This window comes from Diachasmimorpha longicaudata, chromosome 5 (assembly GCF_034640455.1).
Source record: "Diachasmimorpha longicaudata isolate KC_UGA_2023 chromosome 5, iyDiaLong2, whole genome shotgun sequence".
Lineage (NCBI taxonomy): Eukaryota > Metazoa > Arthropoda > Insecta > Hymenoptera > Braconidae > Diachasmimorpha > Diachasmimorpha longicaudata.
In genome coordinates, this window is record NC_087229.1 from 7,443,900 (window position 1) to 7,464,644 (window position 20,745).

At 37.3% G+C, this 20,745-nt stretch overlaps 2 protein-coding genes across 10 annotated transcripts in view; one reads left to right on the forward strand and one right to left on the reverse strand.

Moving 5' to 3' along the window:
* Window positions 1-3,729, reverse strand: part of LOC135162118 (alpha-tocopherol transfer protein-like) — a 12,325-nt gene extending 8,596 nt beyond the window's left edge. Inside the window, exon 1 of one of the 2 annotated variants that reach the window (XM_064120280.1) lies at window positions 3,554-3,729. Coding sequence is in view for 1 of the 2 variants with exons in the window: in XM_064120279.1 (XP_063976349.1) it covers window positions 407-425 (19 nt within the window). In the remaining variant the exon portion in view is untranslated. Of the gene's footprint in view, window positions 1-406; window positions 563-3,553 lie in introns of those variants that run through there. The other variant, XM_064120279.1, reaches the window with a different exon arrangement.
* LOC135162110 (alpha-tocopherol transfer protein) overlaps window positions 1-20,624 on the forward strand; it is a 26,597-nt gene extending 5,973 nt beyond the window's left edge. Inside the window, exons 1-8 of one of the 8 annotated variants that reach the window (XM_064120263.1) lie at window positions 5,234-5,258; window positions 5,351-5,404; window positions 13,275-13,327; window positions 13,759-14,079; window positions 14,914-15,227; window positions 15,804-15,898; window positions 18,670-18,984; window positions 19,733-20,624. In XM_064120263.1, coding sequence (XP_063976333.1) covers window positions 13,997-14,079; window positions 14,914-15,227; window positions 15,804-15,898; window positions 18,670-18,984; window positions 19,733-20,080 — 1,155 coding nt within the window. In that variant the 5' untranslated portion in view covers window positions 5,234-5,258; window positions 5,351-5,404; window positions 13,275-13,327; window positions 13,759-13,996 and the 3' untranslated portion in view covers window positions 20,081-20,624. Of the gene's footprint in view, window positions 1-5,233; window positions 5,259-5,350; window positions 5,405-10,116; window positions 10,207-11,549; window positions 11,767-12,511; window positions 12,722-13,274; window positions 13,328-13,758; window positions 14,080-14,913; window positions 15,228-15,803; window positions 15,899-18,669; window positions 18,985-19,732 lie in introns of those variants that run through there. The other 7 variants (XM_064120264.1, XM_064120266.1, XM_064120261.1 and 4 more) reach the window with 7 other exon arrangements.
* Window positions 20,625-20,745: the final 121 nt, after the last annotated feature.

A 20,745-nucleotide genomic window follows, 5' to 3' on the forward strand; every position in this document is an offset into this window, starting at 1 on the left:
CCCACCAATGGACGGAATTAAGCGACAAATATTTATAACGATAATAATTATAGAAAAGGGATTAATTTACGATCGGTCGCACGGAGGAAAAAATCCTTTACAAATAACGTGACTTTTCCGTAATATATCAGTCAAAACAGTAGTCAGTAAAAATTACGGAACAGTTACGCATTTTTTTATTGAACGTTTCATACTTTTTAGAACAAAAAGTTCTGACGGTTCCGTAATTTTTACGGAATGTGGTTTCAACTGGCAGATTATGGAAAAGCCCCTTAATTTTTAAAGAATGTTTTTTTATACGGACGCGGTAAATCCGATCACCTCCGAAATTTCCCGAAAATCGGAATATTTTTGAGAATTTTTAGTGCACCCCATTCGTCTAGAGAATGTAATTAAAATTACTCACTCTCCACAATGTAATCCATGTTGAATATCAACCTCTCGACCACAACTGTTTAACTGTAACCGAGTTGCATGAGCAGAGCCTCGATAAATACCGAAAATCGCGTATGAATGTCGTCGATGACGGAAAGAAAAGAAAAATGCTGATGGCAGTGATCGTTGCTTGTACTTATACGTGCATTCCCCGCTTCTGTCCTCCGGTGGGGTCATAAAATCATAAGAGGAGTTGGCACACGATGGATGGGATGTCTGTTGTCTTTTCCTCCCCACTTATTTTTCATAGACTCGGAGGAACTGTCTCGTTCACGTGCAAAACTGCTAATTTTATTGTCACCGGTAGGATCTCCCCACATGTCACTGTTCGTCGGATAAACGCAATATATTTGTGACAATGAGAGGTGTGCGAGTGAGTGATGAGCGGCTTCTGTCGATGAGAATGAATGAATCATTTTTTAATGGAGAATAATAAATGAAAGCAGTGAGATTGACGTGAAAAATTGTGCAATTGAATCATGCGATTAAGCTGATTTTAATTCAGTTTTTTTCGTTTCAATTTTCCACATTTTCAGACAAAACAATCCGATATTAATAACCTGGATCTTAATGAACACAGTCAGCAAATTCTCGTTTCAACCCCCAACTCTAGCCTCTCATCCGCAAGACTGTATCTCAGCAAACTTTTTGCCATCGCTATGCAGATTAATCTATTGCTAACGCCTCCATCGAATCGCTGTACTTCCTACAAATCGAGTAACAACCTTTGCCCTGAAAATTTAATACAAAGTTCTTGCTGGAACTATCCGCAAGCTGCTGATGAATGTTTTAATAAAATAAAACGACGCTCGAAATCTACTCGAGTCATAATTCATGCAACCACTTCCCGATTTACGAGACATGATTTCCCTTTTGAACATTCATCACAGTAATCAGTTTTACGCTCGAATCCAAGGTTTTTGCTTCAAAAATCGTTCGTCCAACTCATTCAATTCTGATTAAATCCCCGCGAACGTGCTATTGCACCTGAATACACTTTTCAAATTGATTGAATGAATTTATTGTTGTGTTTAAGTGAATAATTTTCGAGTAACACCAATAACGGTTTCATTGGTTAAAATACAGAATTTATTCCTGCAAAAGTCCCGACTCCAGCTGGTACCGTTTGAACAGCGAAGAGAAAGGATTTAAAAAATTGTAAGTCCTGGATGCAGATGGAATCAATGGTTTATTCGATTCCAACAGAGAATTTATTTGCAATTAAAATGTTATTAATTCTCTACAATTGCCAGTAGAAGTATCGGGTATTGGAAGAAATCCCATAAATTATCTTCATTTTGCGGACTGAGGTCTAACAAAATAAAATAAAATTTGACACCTCATCGTCATGATTTATACAACCGCTTCTGGTTGAATAGATACTATTTTCTTCCCGAACATTCATCACAGTAATCACTTTTATAATCGGGTCCAGAATTTCAGCATCAAAAATCCTTCGTCTTTCTCCAATTCATCCAATCGCAATTGCGCGTAGAGAAATGTTCCGCTTGATTTAGATAATTTTTATTTGTCGTGGTATTCTTAACAAATGAATGATTTCAGTTTCACGTGAGTATTAGCCTCGTTAATTGAAACGAATTGTTGATTATGTAAAAATATAATTATTGCATGAAGAATGTAATACATTTATATTTATATTTTTTAATTTTACATCTAATGGAGGTTCAATCTGCTATTAATGAATTTAAATTTTATAAAATTGCTGAGAAAAATATCGTTTATTAAAGAAATGATAAATAATCAACTCATGATGAACTTTTTACCTGAACAAAACAGCATTTGAAATTCGATCGAGTCATAATTCATACACTGCTTCTCGGCTTAATAGACATGATTTTCCTCTTGAACATTCATCATAGTAATCACTTATACGCTTGGATTCAGGATTTTTACATTAAAAACCATTCATCTAGTTGATTCAATCTTGATTACATCCAGAGAAATATTTCATTCAACTTAAAAAACATTTATTTAAATCGAATAAATTAATTTATTTCAAGAACTGATGAGATCTCATTCTAAAATTATTATCGAAACTTGAACTCTATTGTAACTTACGCTTTTATTTTCATTAACTGAATTTTTTAATCATTGAAATGACGGGTTAATCAACACATATCGTATCGAAATTTCCCTCGAATTTATCAAACGGTAACAACTCAGTGTTTACCATCGGGATGCGATTGCCCATTCCTCCATTTAAATGCACTTTCCCTTGACTTGTCCAACAAAAACCCCGATTCAAGAACATCAACTCTGTTACCATAATGACGATAACAAATTCTCCCATGAAGAATACAGACGACAACCATTTGGAAAGTAAAACGCGTTACCTTGACCGATACGGACGGGTGCGCGACGTGCTGGAATTACAAAGACGGCCTCGAAGCACCCACCGGTGAAACTCAAAGAGTTATTTTGTAAACTCCATTGCCACAAATGCATTGAATATTACCAAACAACGCTCCTTGTCTGGCGATTACTCAACAATGCTCGAGTATTGAAAAAAATCACTCGATGGAAAATTGAAATCACAGATTTCTTATTTTAAAAATTGCACAAATGAACTTAAACATTCAAGTGAAGTCAGTTTTTGGATGAATGTACCCGTTTTCATTTTACTAATGAACAAATTCACGATACAATACTCCTATTTGTTTGGTATTATTATTATTTTTTGTGTTAGGAGTTCTACCTTGTGACTGGGCGAATAAAACTCCCTCATACTTAACGTCATTTAATTCCATAGTGACAGTTACTAAATCTGTACATAAATATAACTATTGATACATATTACAGACTGCAAAATTCTCTATTGAAAAAATTGCTGATCGATTTACTGTTCATTCCACTTATTTAAGTCTTTCATTTAAGATAAACAGGAAAATAAAATAATCTCATTACTTATGACTATAGTTCCGGAAAAATTCTGGGATTTTCAGGAAAAATAATCTGACAGTTCTGTAAAATTTCCAACAAAGACATTTATCTCCAGAATTACAGAAAGATAAGCAACTTTTCATGAATTCTCTTTACCAGAATATTTTTGAATACAACTCTACGTGTAATTCCTCCTCCACATAATTCTATCACTCACGTTTATTATATCCTTCTCCGGATGATGGAAATGCTGAAATTTCACGAGGGAACTTTCACTGGAGAACACTTGAATGGTGAATTTCGGTCGTTTTTAAAACTGGAGAATAGATTCACGGATCGCGTGCTTGAGATCGATGGGTCGATACGAGACGAAATGAGATAGCAGACAGACGTTAAGTGTTCGGCGATGTATCGCCTTATTTATAAATAAGAGGGGGCTCTCTCCCGTCTGCCTGTGAGCTCTGACCCTCAGCTCTGTCTCTCGTGCCTTTTTACCACCACCTAGTTTCTGGATTTTGTATCGCCGATTGAGAATGATGTGATGTCCAAAGGACGCGCAGTGATCTGAGGGTCCGCAGGCGTCGAGATTCGGAGGGAAAAAAGATGGTGAATAATAATCAGGACTAGATGAAAGATATCAGGTGTTTGTTACTGGTACACGTGATCTTGAACCTCTTTCTTTGTGGCTTAACGTCGATGATTTGTTGTGAAACTGTTTTTCATTGTATTCTGATGTCTATGACTATTTTTCCCGACAGTAATTACGTCCCGCACCACTCGTGGTGGCATAAAAAAGGTCCTGATGGGTTGCTTAATTGAATTTTATGTTTTTTCATGGCATTGGAGTCGCTGATTTCGAATTTCTTGTTTATTAGGTTGGAAAAATTGGTAAATAACACTAATTCTCATTAACGATCAATGCTGGCCACTAACTTTGATGTCAACATTTTATTAAAAGATAAATAAAATATATTTTGATAGAAATATCTTCCAGTAGTGAATTAAAGCAACGGTGTTCAGGAATAGAATGAGGGCCCAATAACAATGGGACCCCCTTCCCTTACCTCCAGTCCCGGCATCATATCCGATGCACTTTAATTTAATACCATCAATTATTCATATTTTTTTCACAGTGCAACGCAAGATATGTCATTCTTCCAACTCATAACCCAGAATTTTGCAAAGAACAAAAATAAGAACAACATACGATCTTCGGCGAGTGGTGTCATGCACTCTATCGATTCCCAGGCACCTAAATTATTCTATTGGATCGATCGATGAAGCAGAAAAAAGACGGGTATGCATCATTGACGATTCTATTGAGCGCGTTTGATACTTTTTGGCATTCTCAATTTGTTCCACTTCACTCTATGCACCGCTCACGGAATATATACCGGGGGAATAGAAAATAGGAAATATATGAATAAAGTGAAGAGTTAAAAAACAGTGGTGTGAGGAAAAAAAATGGGTGACTCTCGATATCGCACAACCAGGCAAATAATAAAATTCTTCGATAGAGGCGAGGACTGCTGAATTGCGTTAATTGCGGCGTAATTGGAAACATTGTAGTGCAGGGGAGGAAGGGGTGTAAAGTTGTTTACCTCGGACTGGTATTGTATTCATGGATGGAATAATAGATGAACGGAAAAAGGGGATAAAAAATTGTGATTTACGGAGGCGAGAGAATCAAGACCTGAGGGACAGCGAGTTTTTTTTTTCGTACATGAGGAGCTAAATGTCGGACGAGTTCGACGAGATCGTCGAAGAGTTCTTCGAACGATGGCGTAATATAAGCATTGAGATGGAATTGTTTTTGTTATTGGGAATTGTTATTGGTAATGAAGTGGAGGAACGTAATAATTTTTTTTTCCATTTTTTCCGTCGCCTCTATTGCAAAGAGAGACTTCCCGGACGCAGTTTCCGTGAGTATATGCCAGTGATGAATCCCTGTCGTGTGTCAGACATTTTGTATTTAATATTTACTTATGGTATTTTATTTAATTGTATTTTTTAGGAGAAAGAACGGGGATTTTCCACGTCATACAGACCTTGGAATCATTCTTTTACGGTGAGATAATTTGATATAAATCCTATTCATTGAAAAATTTTCGATTGTAAACAAGTGTCGATTGAGGAAATTACAAACCATGGAGAAGCGACAGGTGTCTCGTTTCTCCAGCATTGTAATTTCAGTAGAACCGGAGTTACGAAGAATAAGTCACGACTACGAAAGAAGTGGAAAAAGACGTAAAACGAGGGCCTTAGATGGGAAAAGAGAAGAAAACTGAGTGAAGATATAAAAAATGGGAGAACGTGGGCGAGGGCTTGGGGGATAAACGCGGAAGGATTGCTTTCTCTTCCTTTTTTCAGTCTCACGAGCCTCGAGGACGACGGAAAAATGAAAAAAGTTTTTTAATCTATCCCACGGGAACTGTTCGCGGGCATCTCCCATCAATTTTCTCTTTTAATTCCTTCTGACACCGGGCATTAGGTAATTATCAAGGTAGTGATTCCACTTACCACGTCTCATCCAATTAATCCACATTCAATGATGATTTTACATATTCATATGAATATATATTTATTACATACGAAAAACCTCAGGCATTTGCCGGTTATCATATTTCGTCAATTTATCATTCCGATATCATAAGAAATTTCATCTCCATTCAGTGTCGCTTAGAAAATGTTTTTCAACATTTTGCCTTTTTCATTTTCGAGTAATGAATAACAAAGAAAAAATTGTCATAGGATACAGTGATGAACAGAAAATGAAATAAAAAATGAGAAAAGAAAATTGTGCAATGAATGATGTCCTCCGCGATGAAAAACCCTGAATGTTATTTATGTTTTACGAAGCGTAATTTACACTTAACGTCAATGTGATGTGGGATGATTTTTTTGCTGTGAAAATTCCAGTGAGAATTTAAGAAAATCAGGACCATTCGATTCTCATGAATTTCCTGGGACTCTGTCTATCAAAATTTTCATTTCACTCTGATGAGAATGACTCGTATGGTTTCAATGAAATCTCGACAAATTTCTAAGGGCGCAGATAGCAAAGACAAAAAAAAATAAAATTATAGTTTAAAATGATCGAGTAAAATAAATTGAGTGCACCATTTTTCGACTTTACAACATCCCGTCATATATCAAAAGTAATTTAACGACAGACTCCCCTTCAAAGAGCGGAAAGGTCGTGATTTGCTCAAGAATTCGTCATAAATTCACGATAAGTAAACGTAAAAGACATAAAGTCATCGTAATTTGCAAATGTAAAATCATAAATTACGTTTATGCAACTAATTTATGACGGCTTTCAATACAATTTACGTTTCAGCTTCAAACGTAAAACTTGACAGGACGTAAAAGGGGGAGTCTTCTTTTAAGGACATTCGCGTACTTCGTTCAAGTTCAAAGTTGGCATTTCGCCCATAAAATATTTTTAATCTATTCCATAAACCCTCCGCAGAGTTTCGCGGAGAAAAAAAATTGTCCCAGCTACTTGAATGCCCTCGAGCATAACAACACAATATGAAATACAATAAAGCACATGAAAACCAGGCAAGATGGAAAAATGGATGTGACGGAAATGGATGGAGAAATGGTTTCATCTCTGAAACTAAGTGAACGCTTCGCAAGAAATCTTTGAAAAAATTCCAGTATTTGTTATCAGTCCGCGCCATTTTGCGGGAATTGATGATGATGTGAGTCTCGCGAGGGAGTATGATTTATGATGATCGAGATAACAAGTAGAAAGTGATGGTCGGTGGCAGAAGTCGCCCGAGGACTTCCTCCGCTTCATTTATAATGTTTGTAAATTTTCCAATTTGCCATTCTCAACAGTCAGTTACAATTTCAAATCGATCATTTCATTTGTCGGTCTCTGAGGTAAATAACGTACTCAGAGATTTGGGGGTATTTAGTAAAGACCATAAGGGCTATTAGAAATATTAAAAAAAAATTAATTATCTGATTGTTCATTTTTAGAATCAAATTTGAAATATCAAAATAAATAAATTGAATAATATGGCTCGTTGAGTAAGACTTTTTATCAACTAATTGTGTAAGACTCCAAACTCACCGTTAGCAGAATGTTATCATCATAATTACTTTTATGATCCTTCACTTTCATCCAGCCAATTCTCGTTTTTCACTCTCCTCGGCTCCTTCCTGCTTCACCAGCTGACATTACACCCGAATTATCCGGTGTTTACTTCCAGTGTTAGATTCTCTGAATACATTTCGGTTAATATTTTTGTTCAAAGACTTTCTAGCTATTGAAACTGCCTTTTTATCAGCTCTCCATTTCACAAGTTTGTTGTCTACGTAAGTCACCTTCTGTCTGTCGTTGATGGCTGTTACTACTTTTTTGTGTTTGCATTTCCTTCCTATAGACTTGTCATTTCGTCTTTCGTCATACCTTTCTCACTCTTCTTTAATATTTATCTTGGAATATCTTACGGAAACTCTTGCAGTCCATTCCATTAAAGTCGCAATGAAACCAATTGAAGTTAAAAATAGTAAAAACCAAGCAAAAAAGAAATTGAATTTAAAAATTACCAACTTGATTGAAAAAAAATTGAGTTTAACTTCCACTGGAACATAAATCTCCAGAACCAAAATGACATGATTTCTATTAATTTTCGAAGAAAGGTCAGGGGAAAATTCGAACTAATTAATTAAAATAGTAGTTTTCATTTTCGTTGCGCGTAACCCGATGACAAAAAATTCAGGAGAAAATACCACATATCATTACGACTTTTGTAATGATCTTGACGCGTACGGAAGTGCTCGCGACAGGTTTCCAGATGGGATAATAACCGGAAGCATCGTCAACGGAACTTTGATTTTCACTCCGACCATCAGACCACACCACTTCACCCACAAATTCCATTTCACAATTTCAATTTACAAATCAGACCAGGCACTCCGATATTTCAAATAATTCTACCTGCGCCCCTGAATCGCATGCTGGACCACACCGCAATGATTATAATGATGATGGTAATAACGATGATGCCATCTCAAACGGTTGCAGTCCATTTCATCGGGTCTGACGTGATTGTACGTGGGATTTCACAAATTGAAAAAAAAATAAATTGTACCCCATCGGCTGCTGCATCAGTTAAATCCGGAGTTCACACGGTCAACATTTTATGGGTTGAATAACACACGCAGTGGTATTAAACCACTGGATCATAGAAAGGAATGATCGCCAGGGGAAGGAGAGGAGGGGGACTTGCTGTGCCGACTTTCTCGTAAGCCCCGACGAGACAGCAAACACGGAAGGGCTCAACTATTCAGTAAAAGACTAGCACAGTTTTCAAGTGCCAGTCCACCTCTCAATGCTGTAATTTCTTTCACTCGGTCTAAGTGATAATATGTTGAGTTAAGAACGCCCGGTCTTCACGTGTCTGTAGATTCGTGAGAAATTGATGAAAAAAATTTTCATTAGTTGAAGGATTTTTATGTGCAACGATAGGCGTGCAAATGTGGTACTCAGGGGGATTATTTATTTAGCTGTTGATTGATGGGCGGGAAGGATAATTGTTTCAAAGCAGGTGTACAGAGGCATCAGGAGAAATGTGAGTGATAGCGCGTGAAGAGGCGATAATTTGTAATCGTGAAATTTCCGAGTGGGAAATTCTCGACTTCCGTGATTTTGACAGGAATTTGTCACTAAAAAAATTTGTCACTAAATTTGATCTATAGATTCAGAAGAGAATATTCGAATGTCTCTTGAGAACTCGCTATTCTTTTCTCTCAATTACCAGTCATCTCAGTCAATGAGAAAATATTATTTTAAAAAATTCAAATCCGAATTCGTAGAAAAAGCGATCAATACTGAATACCTTTCCGTTTCCGCTTCACGTTGGCCATCACGTTACCCCGAATTTACCACCAAATTCCCGCAAACAAATTAAAAAAAAGAAATTCTCGATTTGCAAAATTTTCGAGGGTAAATTATCCGTAAATCATTTTCGGGGAAAAAAATTAAATTTCTCCCGAGAAATTCTGTTCGGAAACCACAATTACCAGCATTATCTTCCCCACCCAATACTCCATCACTCCACTCCATTTAATTGTGACCCTAAAACCCACAACAATTCCCTCTCCCCCCCGTTGAAAGCTTCCCAATTGCAGCCGTTAGATTATGGCTGTTCCGCTATTTTCTCCATCTCCTTCGTAAACATTAGACACACGTGTAGCTCAATACGGTACCCCCAGTCACTCCTCTTTTTCCCTTTATCGTTGATCATCATCGTCACATTTCTCTATTCACCGGGAGCGCGTACGTGTTATCCAGTGAAAGCACCGGTACGAATGCAACAGGGTGACCCTGACCACATTTCGCAATGGCCAAGCCCGCATCGCCTCCAGAGTACCATGTACTCATCGATAAAATGAAAAAAAAAGGGAACTACCAAGGACAGGACTTTTAGTCACGATGAGAACTACCAGGTTGTAAAATCATCCTTATCTCTCTGTCCAACTCGTGCAGGTGAATTTTTTTCCCGGCGTACGGAAGTAAAAGGCGCTCAATTTTCTCCAGTATGTTACCACTGGATTATCTCGGGTCTTTGCATTTAACCTGGGAAATTTTTTGATGCGCAAAAAAAACACCCAATTCTGAGCACGCAATGTCTCAACGATTTTTTTTTTATCTTCTCATGTTCTATTTCATTTGTTCGCATTTATTTTTTTTTTCGCTTGAGAACCTGTTTCTGGAGATGGTGCGGTGCCGTAGACCACAGTTGTCGTTCCGGTTGACAGTACAATGGAAAATTCGTTGGTGAAGGAGAATTGCGGAACGGCTACATTGTGAGGTGATGGGATACCGCGTTCTGATGGGACAAGGCCAAAACGGTATGTTGTTCATGGGAATTGAGCGTTTAAGCGGAGGGGCTCGAAGAAATTTATTAGACGCGATTCACTGCAGAAATTTTATGAGACATAAAAGACGTTTCACGATGTTTGTCTAGAGCTGTTAGGGTTAGAAAATTTTCGCGATTTTTTGTGAGTCATATTTCGATCGATCAAGGAGAACTGGAGTCCTTTTGCTATCGACATCACTTTGAGAGAAATACAGGGAAGGAAATACTAAATAAAAATTTTTTTTGTGGTGGACTGAATATTTCAGATTTTGGTCTCTCTCAGTTTTATGAAATTTTCCGGGTCATGATTCCTCACGGTCCATTACGTGAATTTAACCGCCATTTTTACTGATTATTCTCTCTATGTGGCAACGCGATTCACTAACTTTGAAAAGCTCGAAAATTATACAAATTAGGGATAATTAAAGTTTGCTCCCCGGAGTTCATTTAAATTTTGAGTTTTCTACTTTCGGAAATGATCCACTTTGGAAGGAAACATACATTCACACGTGGGTCCCTGTGGAATGTACATCGGACTGGAGGGGTTAATTAACCCTCGTCTGGTCACATGAGGCCACGTTACTACTTGGCCACGTCCCCGGGGATTCCCAGTGTTATTTAGCCGACGGCGACGCTGGATTCAAACTCGCACAACGGATATTCTGGTTAAATATTGGGAAAAATTGTTCAGCTGTTGCGAATTCTTTTTGGAAATTTGACAGCTATCTTTTCTTTAAGGATAAACATTTTGTAGATAATTCAACACAGTATACAACAACATCTTACACATAGCTAGACACCTTTTTGTGTGAATCCCATGTTTACCTACACCCGGATAAATGGAGTATATGGTTAATATCGTATACATCCGGCAACCCCATTCATTAAACTTTCAGACGCTCTAGCTCCCCGGTTACGGGGTCGATACATCGCATCGACCCCCCCGGATGTGAATGCTCGGTATTAAAATTGGATACTTCACAATGCAACAAGAATCAGTTGGCCAGACAAACAAAAATGAAAAGCACAATACTGTTGCTCCAAGTAGATACGCCCTCAAAACGTCAGACACAGTTCCACACAGTTGAGTCGTATTACTCGGAGCGAGTGGCTCCTCGATTTTTTTTTTTTTTTTGATAATTCGATTCTCAGTCCTGGAACAGTCTCTGGCAGAAGCATCCCCCGGGGTTGCTTACCTTCTAGGAGCCGATGGAATCGTCCTCTGAACAGTGAATATTTACCTGAAAAAAGTCATTAAACTGGGTACCGAGTGCTCACGTGAGCGCCAATGCTTAGGCGGTTGTCCATGACGGGTAAGAGGGCCTTTTGCGATCGGTGTCGAGCAGTCCGGCCGCGTGTGCAGTTCAAGTCAGTTGCATTGCATAAGCATTTTGCCGCGGTCTGACTCCCGCAGGCTCCAACCATTCCATTTCGCCTTTTGTTGTCATGCACAGTGAGTTTGTGCTGTAAAATCGGTTTTTCTTGTCACCATTTGTGGGATCAGCCCTTCCAATGGACCGCTCAATGTCGAGGAGAATTCGTGAGTTCAGTGGTCATTATCAACGACCTTAAAGACTGTCGAGAGACTGTTTATTTACCTTTATTTGTGATTTATATTATGTACTGAAAATTTTTGTTATTCTCGTCGAACTTCAGAGCAGTTCCCGCGTTTGCATTCCACTGCGAGATAACAGGCCCTTATCTTCCGATTTATCGCATGAATTGCGGAAAGTGAATACCGATTAAACTCATGCGATTTTTAAATTCGGGAATTTTCACTGTATAATGTAGGAAGAACAAATGAATTGTATTGCACGGTTCAAGAATTATTGAACAATGGAACTGCTAATGAATCATCAAGTTGCAGTTATCAATTTTTTTTCTGTAAAGTCCGTGAATGAGTTCATTAGTGCTGTCTCTGGCACTTCAATTACTCAGCGAATAAATGGAAAAAATAACTAGGGAATGGGAGATGATTCAATAATTAAATTGGGCAAACATTAATTTTTGATCCATAATGATTGTCATATCTATTTAATGATTGCATTCAGTAATTCATTTTATTATTCGTTCATTGATGGCATTACTGTTATTTTTATTGAAATTATTGATCGTTAAGTGGATTTTTTAATGCATTGTTATTGATATATTAACGATGTTTACCATCCTCAGCTCATGTTTTGCGGTGGTGGCATCGGAATATGACTCGTCAAGCTGCAAATGTATCGTGGAAATAGAGAAAACGGAGAAAAAAAATTTATTGCGCTGTTGCAACATCGAAGGTCGGGGATAATTGTTATCACTGATTGTTTCGTGTAAAACTGTCCGTTATTTTCTCTCCTATCCTCCATCTCTCTTGGTTTACTTTGCGTGTCTGATGCTCCAGATAATCGTGGGATATATAAAGCAATTCCTGGGGATTTCATTAGGGCGATTTTGCGGCTTGGGAATAACCAGAGAATCTTTCTATTTTCTACGGTATTTACGATTTCACAATTCCCGCGGGGGTAAGTAGTAATCCGTGTTGGATATGGGTGAGGAGAATTGCATGGGGAGACCAATCACATGAGGTCTTCGGGTCATTGTACTGCAGTTAAAGAAATGAAGGGTCTGAGTTGAAGAAATTAAAATTGTTAAATTTGTTTTTTTAACAGGAATTCATAAACTTAAGTATTTATTTTATTTTATTCTTAATGACATTTGTTGACAGGTAACATTTGAGCAAAGATGCATTTTAGTGGAGACTAGCTAGCAATTCTTTTTATTTCGCGAGATTTGAAAACTTTTCATTGTATCGTTGAATAATTTTCTAGTACGCGAAGTCACTTACGTCATCTGTGGTCTCTTTGTCTCGTTCGTCAGCAAGAAAATTGCCGAACAATTTCAACACAGAAAAATGAGCAGTCTCCCGGGAGAGGCTTTTATCCAGAAAAAAAAGAGAAATTATATAATTTCACTTGGAAAGGTCATTTTTATTACGCACGGCGAATTGCATCATGCAAAACGGGAAATTACAATAATTTAAATTAGCTGTTGATTTTTTTCTTATTTTAATTTTAGGAAATGTGGATGCATTGAGGGGATTTTAGACTGTCAGAGAATGACAACTGCATGTGAGTGAATATTTTATGCTCATTAATTATTGTTAAAGCCGTGGAATCAATGACAGGAACCGAAAAATCCATAATTTCATTCCGAGGTCAGTTTTCGGAGAATCTCCCGCAAGCGACGGGAGCTAGTGAATTTTTCATGAGGACATTTTTTGTGGAATATAATGCATTCTATAAATGATAAGTATTGACGCGAATCGATATGGAAAATTTCTAAAATATTTCTGTCCCAAAAAATTCCGCTCCCGATGATTCAGCAAAAAAAATAATTTATGTTAAATAGTAATACGTGAAATGTATCAAACATTTAGTCATGATTTGAAGGTCATTCAAGTGACGGGAAAAATTAGGAAATCATCATTCTACGATAATGTGCGACTAACTATCCCCCGATAATTACAAAAAGAGGTAAAAAAAATCAACATTAATTGCAGTTAAGAATTGCATGGCAGGATTGATACTCATGTCCACGTCTCGAGTGCTAAAGTGGGGAGAAAACTGTGTGTAAATATTTTTCAATCAGCCTATGGATACGACAAAGTGCAGTCGAGTGTGGCTTCAAGTGGTGCATGTGGATTCGATTGGATCACGTAACTAAACGTTTGGAAAATAGAAAGAAGAACTCGAAGGAGAAAATCATTCCACTGGAAAAAAATATCGAGGGGAGACAGAATGTCTGACATTAATGCGGAAATTTTGAGGATGAAGAATGGAGAGAATCTGGAGAAAAACCAACTGTACAATAAGAACGATGGGTGAGGAAAACAATCTCATAAGCTCTTATCCATGAAAATAATTCATCCATGAGCGATTCCACAACATTCCCAAAAAGAATTTTATCATAAGAATCATCATCATGTAATCAGTGAATTATTTTTAGTCCTGATCATAGTACCTGATTTCACTTATTGAATTATAAAGTCCGAAGTTTAAAGACCTTCGGTGTTGAAAAACAAATGAAATTCAAGGACCGGTGACTTGTAATTTATAAAAGAGTGACGTTGAGTTTGGTTTATTAGGAAAAAATATTCAAGAATGATGAATAGCTTCCGATCTCTCAAATTAATTCCAAGTTCATAAATATATTTTCCAAAGTTCTTCTGATTTATATTTATTCTGATGGAATAATTGAACAGACAATATCAGGTGAGGTAATTTTTCAAGAATTTCGTGGGAATTCTTGTAGTTAAAGAAAAGAGTTTAAAAAAAAGGAAAATATTTTTTAATTGTAAAAATGCCATGTGACACCTCGTCCTCGAGATAAACGCGTAATTAAACCTTTCCCCAATCGCATTTACGTTCACCTCTTATTATCCCCGGAGCGATATTCAAGATCAATTTATCGCCTCCGATGATTTCCTCTCAAAACGCAGAAAAATGATTTCCTATAAATGGATAATAGGGCCATTTTCCTCAGTTGATTTGATCCTTTTCCTGCAATTATTCCGGCCTAAATATTAAAAATCAATTGATTACCTCCGACGATATTTTCTTCGTCACCACGAACAATAATTCACGTGAATTTCCCCTCCCACAATCAGCCCATAATGGAAGAAATTCGTTGACAGCCAATATATCTTGAATCGTAGGTCGATAAATCTTGAGAAACCTTTGATAGACGCTAAAAAAATTGATGACGCCAATGACATCGAGAAAATGTACGAATCGATGTTGTTGGCGCACGATAATTCAACAAAAGCTCATGAAAAAACTGAGATATTCGAGGATGCGCTGAATGAACCGTTGAACTTGAACACGGATGAGAAACACGATGAGGAGGAACTCGACCTGGACCTGGAGGAACCACCACCGCCGGAGGTGTTGGAGTATGCAAGACGAGAGCTGGGTGAAACGGACGAGGTCAAGTGTCAGACGCTCGACGAGCTACGCGACATGATTTACGGTAATTATCCTTGGGTATTAATTGCAACGAGAAATTGCCAGAAATTACCACCGTCAAATTGAACCTCAATAGTCGATCAATTCGAGGGGCATTCAAATATTATGTGGCTGAGGACAAAAATTAATTCACCGGAAAATCAATACACTGAGAACTACGGGAGAGGGGCAAAATGGAACGCATTCAACTGTCAATAATTCGGGGTAATAATTCCCTTGAAACGAATCAATTGAAAATTATCCATTTGTGTCACACATTCGAGTGAAGTCAAGGGTTTGACTGAAACGTGAGTCAATACATCAGACAAATCCCTGACGCTTCAACTCCGATGAAATAGGAGATGGTGTGACATTACCATCTAGGAAATCGTCCCTCCGCCCCCAGCCCCAAGAGTCGCAAACTATAGACGCCCACTCCCTTCCTCCCCCCTAGCGTGACGTAATATTTGAATGTTCCCTTCGGGTGAATTGAATAGAATACACAAACGTTTCTAGTTATTTCGGAAGTGAATGGGGTTAATTGCTTGGCTTGTAGTGCGATGATTAAACTCCGCGAAATGATTAATTGATTAATTGGTAGAGAGAGGTGAGTGCAGCCCACATCGGATGGATGACGCTTTTCTCATCAGGTTCCTTCGGGCGCGTAATTTCAATGTTAATCGAGCTCATCGATTGGTAAGTGATTGGCAACCACTGGTTTTATCATTATCAGTATTATGACTTTTTACTTATTAAAGGGACTTCCTGAGGGCCCTCATCCCATCCCTTTGCCTACTTTCCTCATCGTTTGAAGAACATTAGCTCCTTCGGAAATGAAAATATTAATTTTTCATTTACTACCCTGGCGGATCCTGGCACTTTCATTTCGAAGACCATCGACTCCTCTTCTGAACCTTATCCTGACCTCGAGAAATGCTTTCTTCGCATCAGTATTTTCTCTCTCTTTCTCTATTTTGCATCTTCGTTCTCTTTTATGATTTACTCGCTTTTTTTTACTAAAAATCTTTACACGAGGGCTGCCCATGTATGTGTGCTGCACGTGCTGCACGTACAAGTCCTCTGATACGAAATACATCTCAGTATCACCTGACGTCTTCAGACAAAAAATGCAAGTCTACACATGGCAGCAATTTTTTATTATTGCCATTACTTTTATTATTGTTTAATAGAATAGATAACGACGGGGGAAAATGCTGATTGAGAGGAAAAACCAAAGTTCTGCTGACGCCTATTTATTTTGCTGGGGTATTAACATCGATAACGAACTATCTATTCTTGAGATGATCAAATCCAGCAATATTTTATCGTCTTTCATTATCATTCTCGTAGGAATGAAAGAATAACTATTAATCATATTATTGTGCCGGAGTGGGAATTCAATCCTGGGGAGTTGGTGGTATAGCTCAGTGAGAAATACAACCAAAGCTTCACTGGCATTTATTTGTTTGGCGGTAGGATTAACAGCTACTTGTAGCCATCCATACACTCGTGAGATGATCAAATTTGATGATATTCTACGGTCATTCATTATTATTAATGTAGACAATAAAGAATAAACACTGATCATGTTATTGTAATGTGGTGGAAATTCTATCCTAGGGAATTGATGGCATAGATATCACACCCTCAGCACGTTCGTGTAACGATGTGTCTTGAGGAGGGGCTTTTTCTGGTTTCGTCGGAACAATCGTTGAGTCATTCCATGATTGATAAATCACGTCTTAATTATGAAGTCTTGTCTTGATTAGGAAAACCAGTCTTCTATTGGGAACACGTCTGCATTGAATAGTCAGGTTTTGGTTATGCGGTAGATCTTGTACAGGTGTAAAGTCAAGGCAGGCCAAAAGTTCATGGCTTGATTAAGCTATCGAGGCTTCAATCAACTCAAGGCCTTAGTTATGATGTTGATTTTTGGTTATAATATATTTATTTAACTGTTATCGCTTCGTCGACCCTTTGCATTCCAGTTCAAAAATTTTTTCTTGATCGAATTGTTGTGATCGCGATATTGAGGATCACAAGTTGGGCACTGGATCCACCGCATATTTATAGATCAATATTTTTTATAGAGGAAATTTTTTCTATGTCTTTGGGAGAATCGTCGAGTCATGACGTGATTGATAAATCGCATTTCAATTATAAAATCCTGTCTTGATTAGAAAAACACGTCTTCGGAGGGAAATACATCTCCATTGATCAATCAGGTTTCGGTTATACGACGACGACTAGTCAAATTATCTAGGAAAAATCTTGGTTAAATAATCATAGCAGTGTAAAAAAATATGCGTTGTGCGTTGAGAAAAATCCTATCACAATGCCTTTGGTTAAACGTGTCTCAATAAAAAATTCTTGCTCACCAATCTTGATTTCTAATGCAAAAAAACAACATTTTTTTACGCCACTATAAAATTCTCCTTTCAGTTTACAAATTTTTTTTATCTCCCTTCAAATTACACAATATTTTATCAGAATTAACTCAACGCAGTGTCCAATATCATTAAGTGCAGACTGTTTTCCACGGTTATAAAACTGGTGAATCGAACTGAAAGCATAAACTTGACGCGACAGAATCGTGGCATTGCGTAAGAGTGCCAAGGCAAACTGATCACTCAGCCAAATCCAACGTTGGTTATTATTATTCCCCATTCTCCTAGAATCTGAACTCCTCCTTTTGATTACAGCACAAAAATAAGTGGCTTCAAACGTCGTACACCCTGAGAGTGTAATTAATCACGTGGAATATACTCCTTAATCTCATAAATTCAGAGCATAATCCTTCGACTGGCTCCCCTTGGAATTTACACTTCTTTATTTCTCTCTCGTACTTGATCAAAGTTCAGAGGAGTTTTTCATTGGTCCTGTGGATCATGTTAGAAACTTGGTAGAGTGGATCAAAGTGCCTTCGCACAAGTATCCACGCGTGAAAAGTATCCAACGACGAACAAAAAGAATGTCACATCGTAAAAATGACCTGAAGTGTCCTTACACAAGCAGTTGAAATTTTATTAGGGCATTTTCACGCTCCTCGTGCGGGAAAATTTTACGGAAGAAAAACTGGCACATTCGAGGGAAAGTTCTATTGCAGTTCTATCAAACTTCTATGTGACACTTTGCCATAATTTTTTCCGTTTACACACATTTGTAAAAGACTTGAATTGACCTTGAATTGGATTCCCATTGAATTTGTTTTAAGAAACTAGATGTGATTGCAAATTATTGGTTTTGTTGGAAACCAGATTAATAAATAAACGATAATTTTATGAAAGAGACGTCGAAGTGCCGAAAACCATACGATCAAAATTAATAAAATAAAAATAGAATTCTAATGACAATTATATCTAGACGTTAATAGCGTTTGTCTGTTATTAAGGTGTCGATGTATAAACTGTCAAATTTTTTATCTTCCAAGTGTAAAATTCTGCTCTGACTTGACATGTTGTTATTAGATTGTCAGATACTATAACTTCAAGGAGGAACATCCAGCGATTCATGAGAATGTCGATCCCCTCAAGATGCGTCACATTGGAGACGACGATGTCATGACAGTGCCTGGATACAGGACCGAGTGTGGACGCAGGATGATGATCTACAGGATGGGAAATTGGGATCCCAAGAAGTACGGGGTAGAGGAGATTTTTAAGGCAACTGTTATAATCCTTGAACTCGGGGCCTTGGAGCCACGCGCACAGATACTCGGGGGATTTGTGATATTCGACCTTCGTGATATCACTATGACTCATGCGTGGACTATGACCCCGCAGGTGAGTTTGGGTTGTGATGGTTTTTTCCAACCGGGGTATATCAATATTTCCTGAGGCTAACGGTGTCAAAGAATCACGAAGGGTTCAGGGTTCATGCGATGAGGAAAAAAATTAATAAAATTTCAAATTGGCTTCGTTAACCGAAGTTTTTAATTAATATTGGGGCTACAGGACCTCCCGGTCGTTAAGACGAGAAATTAAATTGAGAATTCGAATTTTATGTCCGCGCTGTACCTATTTTTAACTTCAATGGAGTGAATAAAAAATGAGGATTAAGGTGGACGTTGTGAGCGCTAATTTCGAGTGATCATTATGCGCAGAAAAACTTTAATAGGATTTTGTTTTTCCTCAGTGTAATCTACGGGTTACCGAAGACCATTTGCGCTTATCATGATGAATCAGAATCAGAATTTCAAAATTTTTGGTTATTTTTCCGCCGCGAAATGCTCTTCTATTTGATAGTTGAACGTCAGGGCTTTTATTTCATGAATATTCATAGTTTTTTCCGCATTTTTACGCGCATTTTAACTGACAAATTTTAACACCTCTTTTACGTCTTTCGTTACGAATTTTTTTTATTCAAAATTTTTAAATGCAAAAAAAGCCATTCCACGCTGCGTTCGCGTTTCATTTTCCCATTTTCCAGTCTATTTTGCTTGTCAACAAAGGTTCAATCCCATGAATAAATTGCTTGAAAAATAAAAATCGCCATGCAGCTCATAATATTTTTTTTTTCCAATGATAACAGATTGCAAACATGGTGATAGCACTTATGGTGACATCGTTCCCCATGAAGACACACGCAATTCACATACTCCATCAGTCCTGGGTATTTGATGTGATATATTCAGTCTTCAAACCATTATTAAGCAAAGAAATGCAGGAGCGTGTTTTTTTCCACGGTGATGACATGTCAAGTCTTCACAAACACATCAAACCAACGAGCCTTCCCAAGATGTATGGCGGCACGAGAGAGGAATTGCCGTATTACAAGTGGATAGATTCACTCAGCAAGAAACCAAAAATCATCAAGCCCATGCATGAAATCGGCTACATACTCACGGATGAGCAGTTGGCGATGATTAAAAATTGGTGATTTCTCGAATTCAATTTTAATTTAATTACTCCGGTAGATTGATCTAGTTAATCAGTAACAGGCACCGAACAAAGGGGACGCACATTATCCCTAGTTATTTATTAGTAGGTAAATCAAGAAGGAATCAAATTTTCATACTTTTCAATACATTTTTAACAGCAGTTGTATTTTTTTATTTTTCTACTCGAAATTTACTAGCTTATCGGATACTTCGTCATGAAAGAGTGAATGTTGGTGCATTGGGGATTTTTTTTCATGGTTAGAATATAGAAAAATAGTTTTTTAAATTTATAATAAATAATAGCAAGCGAGAAAGCTAATATTTTTACTGTAACTTTTTTTTTCTCCTTTCGAGAGTGAAGGGTGCGCCAATAACTGATCAAGCTCTCATTAGAGAACAATTTTCAATTTTTTTCCGCCTATAAATTCATCACATTTATTATAAGGATGTTATCATCACCGAAATAATGTGTGCACAATTGAGAATTATATTTTTTCTTCAATTTGATCAATAATAAAAAATATGAGATTGTGAAAATATTCATTAATAGACAAAAATTCATTCTAAAAATGTTTCCGCTTTGAACGTAATATTTTTCATTTAAAAGAATGATATTAAAAAAAAGTGGATCGATAATGTGGAATGGAAAAACGTAAAATCGTTT